This window comes from Echinops telfairi, unplaced genomic scaffold (genome assembly GCF_000313985.2).
Source record: "Echinops telfairi isolate 266 unplaced genomic scaffold, ASM31398v2 ScPeMD7_7469;HRSCAF=8507_1, whole genome shotgun sequence".
Taxonomy (NCBI): domain Eukaryota; kingdom Metazoa; phylum Chordata; class Mammalia; order Afrosoricida; family Tenrecidae; genus Echinops; species Echinops telfairi.
In genome coordinates, this window is record NW_022111373.1 from 20,338,738 (window position 1) to 20,343,803 (window position 5,066).

At 44.5% G+C, this 5,066-nt stretch overlaps 1 protein-coding gene across 1 annotated transcript; it reads right to left on the reverse strand.

Annotated features, from left to right (window-relative positions):
• Positions 1-807: 807 nt before the first annotated feature.
• LOC115873768 (zinc finger protein 474-like) lies at positions 808-2,115 on the reverse strand. Its single transcript, XM_030888984.2, has one exon. The coding sequence runs from the start codon at positions 1,952-1,954 to the stop codon at positions 923-925; it is 1,032 nt and encodes a 343-aa protein (XP_030744844.1). The 5' UTR covers positions 1,955-2,115; the 3' UTR covers positions 808-922.
• Between the last annotated feature and the right edge of the window lie 2,951 nt (positions 2,116-5,066).

Sequence of the window (5,066 nt, forward strand, 5' to 3'; positions counted from 1 at the left end):
TGACATCACCTTCTATGAGATGTGACCCAAGATAGCCTACTTACGCCTCTGTTTAATGGACAAAAACCAAGAGCCTTGACCGGGCCTGGTCTGCAGGGAGTCCCTTCATGAGAATCCTTCCCTTAATCCTGTGTTCATGCTGATATTTTCAATAAAGGTCTCCAAACACTTCACCTTATAAGTTGAAGACACTGAGAGCCATTTTTGGGGGGTGTCTCAAGATGGGGTCTAAGTCCTGCAGTTCAACTCTGGCAGCAGCTACAGAGCAGCAGCAAAGAAAGCTCAGGACCTGCCAGGGCCGGGGCCCTCGCACTCCGTGGTGCCAGTGGCTGTCCCAGGGTTGATCCCTCAGTTACTACCATAAGCTAAGTGTTTAAAGAAAACATGGTACACTTTCAGGAATTGCATGTGTCTTGCTGAACTTGCTCCAGCTCAATCATTGCTAAAGTCATCTGGGGTTTTTGACACAGATTCTATTTTAGTAAGATAAACTCAACCTAGCCCAGCATTGCCAAGAATGAATTCCTAAGGTAGATGACTAAAATAAGCAGGCAATAAATATTGGCTGTTGGAATGGGAATGATATCTCTACCATGTAGACACAGCGTTACTGAGTCATTGCCAACAACAGTCTTTCCTAGCAATCAGCGGTATGATGGTCAGGAAAGAAAAAGTCTGTGTCTTGTTCTTTTTTTGAGGCAAAAACCAATATAAACCAATCAGGCCAGGATGCTCTGAGACCTACTCTGTTAAGAGAGGTCAAGCCCCTGGAGTCCTACAGAGGATCGACTTTGGCAGGCTGTGTTGAGGCAGAAAGAATCCATTGTAAGAAGACATCCGACAAGTGAAGTGGCTGAGTTGGGGACGGTGTTCCCTGAGTTCCCTGGAGGCAGAAGGTCCTCCAAGATCCAACCAGTGCATGTTAGGTGGCACGAATTACCTTCTTAGACACAGTGGGTGCTGCCATGTTCCTTTCCTGCTTGGAAGGAGCAGACTTGTTTGGGGCCCCCTGGCCCCCTCCGGTGACATCTTTTGGCCCACTAGGGTGAGTTTTACAGCTTCTCTGGTGCACTAGAAGGCGGTGTGCAGCAAAGGTCCGGCCACAATTTGGGCAGGGCACAAGCTGAGCTGGACTTGTCCCCTCTTGGTTGGACTGTCCGGTTGAAAGAGATGGGGGCTTCTGTGGGAGTGGCTTGCGGAACTCCCTGGGAAGACGGTCGTTTTCTGTTTTCCATTTTTCCAGGCATTTGGGCTCATGAATTGGAAGGGACAGGGTGCCAAATTCCCGGCCACAGATGTAGCAGACGAGAGTCCGTGGTCTACGTGTTTTCTTGGGGCTAGTAAGACCATCCGAGCTGTTGGGGTTGGGTGCTCTGGGACCCTCGCCCTTTGGCTTACAGCTTCTCTGGTGCACCAGCAGCCGATCTGGCAAGAATGTGCGACCACAGACTTCACAGGGCAACAGCTGCGCCTGCGCGCTCTGGAATGCTGCTTCGTTAGCTGCCTGAAGGTTGGCGGAGTCACTACCACTAAGAAGCTGTGGCTTGGAGGGTTCCGGCCTCCTCAGGTGTTTGGGCAACTTGCTGTTTTCAAGACGCCACTTCTCCAAGCACTGGGGCTCATGAATGGCAAGTGACTGGGATCCAAACTCTCGGCCACAGAGATAGCAGACCCTGAATCCAGGCCGTCGGGATGGGATCACTGGCGGATTAAAGGGACCTTCTGACATAGTTCTCCTACTTGACCCTCTAGCTAGTATGACAGTTCCCGGTCTGTTTCTTTGAGTGCTTATTTTTACCTCGTCAGAAAGTACAGCACTCTCAGTTTCTGGTAAACCACCAGAAGGAGAGTCACTACGTAGGATGGCCTGGTTGATAAGAAAGGTGGGCTCTTTAGAATGGTGAAAGGGTTGTTGCAATTTATTAGAACCTCTCTTCTCTTTTCCACTTTCCATCCACAGAGAAATCTTTCTCTAGTGCTTGCTCTGATTTCTGGCCAGGCTCAGTTTGGGCTTGTGCTCGGAATGGATGTAAGTGGGGTTGGCTGTCTGGGGGTTCCACGTTGTTGCCAGTACCTTAGACCCCCAGACTGTGACTCAGCGCTTCATTGCAAGGCAGTCGTCTGGAATGCTGGGAAGGCCCATTAAACTTCTGATGCCTCCAAGATCTGCAAGGGGAAAACATAAATCAAGATGTTATTACACACATACACTTACACTAGACTACAAGCTGATGGTCTCATACGTGATTGTTTTTTATTTGATCTAGTATCCTCTTTGGCTAGCAGAATAAGTAGGGAAAGAGCAATATGATTTTTTCCAATAAATGTTGAATTCTTTAGAAGAGAGACAACGTTCATTATGAAATGCCCTGTTACCATGTTGAAGTCAATGTTCTGCCCAAAGGACAACTTCCATGTGCATGTCCTAGAAACTTAGCACAGCCGACCGAGTTTGAGAACATTGTGGTGAGGCCACTAAAAGGAGTACTACGAATTGTGAGAATTAATGAGACCAGGACATGGAAAATGACATCCTCTCTCTGAAAAAAAAAAATCCCACTACATCAAGGATTCTTAACGACTTTTAGTGTTATGGTACTTTTAGCCTTTCCACAAAGCCTGTAGATGTTTTCTCTGAATGGTATTCTTAAATGCAAAACAATAAAATGCTTGCTGTTATGAATGAGACCAATTTATTGAAATAATGTTTCAAATATTTTAGTTGTGGTATAAAGTTTGAGAATATCTCAGACTTCCAGTTCGTGGACCTGAGTGTCAGAATCCTTTTAGATAAAGTTATACTACTGTATTACTCTGGGGAGCATTTCAGATATTCCCATAAAAACGATGAGGAAGGGGTCAATCGCGCATGGCACATGACGTATTTCCTTTTCCTTCTTACAAGAGCAGGATGTCACTACTTCTAGCCTTTATTCTCAAGCAGCAAATGGAACCCAAACCTCATCCCTTTCTTGTGCAATCGTTGTAACTCTCTCCTGGAAACTCATCAAAGTTTATGCTTGATGTTTTCTTTTTCAGGTATTCTGCTCATTTTCTCAGTGGCTACTCACCTGTGTTATGTCTTCCGATCTTCTTTTATGTAAAAACACAACAACAAAACCTGACGGCTTACATCTCAACAAACCAGAAGAAAGGGTTGGTAAGATCTCACTATGAGCAGAAGCCAAAGGAGCTCTGGCCTTTGGGAAATTCTACCAAGACAACATTCCATTATTATCCAGAACGTTTTCCCTCAGCATTATTTTTTTCAGAAGTAGACTGCCCGGTTCTTCCTCACAGACTATCTAAAGGAGAACACAGCAGCAAAATGGGAGGAAGGCTCCTACCAGCTTGTGATTCGCAGGCGACACGACAGTACTTTCCGATACAGAGGTAGACTTGAGCACCTGCTGCTGATGCTCAAAGACTATAGCCTTTAGCATGGATTGCACCTTAACATAAAGAGAACAAAAACCCTCACAATTGGACCCATAAGGAACACCAAGGTCAATGGAGATAATTGAAGTTGTCAAAGATTTCATTTTATTTAGATCCAGAATCAACACACATGAAAGGAGTAGTAAAAAAAAATCAAAAAGAGTATTTCACCTGGACAAATCTGCTGCCAAAGACCTCTTTCGAGTGGTCAAAAGTAAACATTTGAGGACAAAGGTCAGCCTGGCCCACTACTGTTTTCGGTCTTCTCAGACGTGAACGCTGACGATGACTCAAGAAGAGTGAAAAAGAGGGTCGATGGCTCTCAAGTAGGGCTGGTGCGGAACACTGACTATCACATGGGCTTCCAGAAAAACAGGCAAATCTAACTGAAAAAATAGAGCCAAAATGCGCCTTCCAAGTGATGATGCTAAAATTGTCTCTCGCCTTCTTTCGAAGATGTCATCAGGAGGGACCCATCCATGGAGAAGAACATCATGCTCGGTGAAGGGGAGGGTCCGCAAACAAGAGGAAGACTCTCCATGAAGCAGGGTTTGACGCCCTTTGTATGCCTGGTCTTGCTGTGTCCTCACAATCGTTGCTGTATTTGAGACCACCGTTACTCTCACTGATTCAATCCACCGACCACCAACCACAGTAAACTCTCCAAGAGGCCTAAAATCGACACGGATTGTGTTTGAAAGATGGACGTATCTACTCTCAATCCTAAAAGGAGCAGAAACCGGTTCTAGCTGGACCCTGTCAACCATGGCAAATACTCAATTCTGGTTAAGCAAGGACAGTAATGTTTACACAATAAGTGTCATAAAGTTGTAGAAAAATTCTATCATCTTTTAGCTTCATATTTCCATGAACTTGTTGAGGCTCCCTCATATTATTTTGACATATTGTTTTGGCATGACAGTTGAGTGAGACAAAAAATATCTGTGAGAACTTGTGCCCAGTTCATATATTTTGCTGCCAAGAAAGGTCTGGCCCTTTGCAATTAAGAGTATCAACCAGGTCTGGCCCAGGAAAGAAAGTTATTCTTCATTTTGACAGATCCTAAGACAGTAATATTAACACATGTGACAAGAGAATGTGTTGGCCCCAAATAGATTGACCAGAACAGAAAATGAAGCTTAAAAAAACAAAATTTATGGGATCAACATTGTCCAAAAGAGAAAGTAAATCTAGAGAGCACAAAAAATAAACTAAAAATGTTTCATTATATTTCTATCATATGTGGGTGAAATACCCCTCCCCCAACCCACTCTGTTCCCTTGATTGTCATTTCGAGTTCACCAAGGACCTTCTGAAGTTGCAGACACCTAAAAGTACTTAAGAAGATGATTTGGGAAAATGAATCTTATCAAATACCTCACTTCACTCTTCCCATCTCTGTCTCATGTGCACACACACACACACACACACACACACACACCGGTTCACACCAGTATACACACAGACAGGCAGCCCTGTTCCTGGCAGATTAGAATACTGAGAAAGTCCTGTGACTCGCCCCACATCCTTGTGCATGTCTCTTCAAAGAAGTAATCTTTATTGAACACCTACTTTTTGTTAGGTATTTCAGTAATACTTCTAAATGCACAGTTTCAGTTAATTCTCAA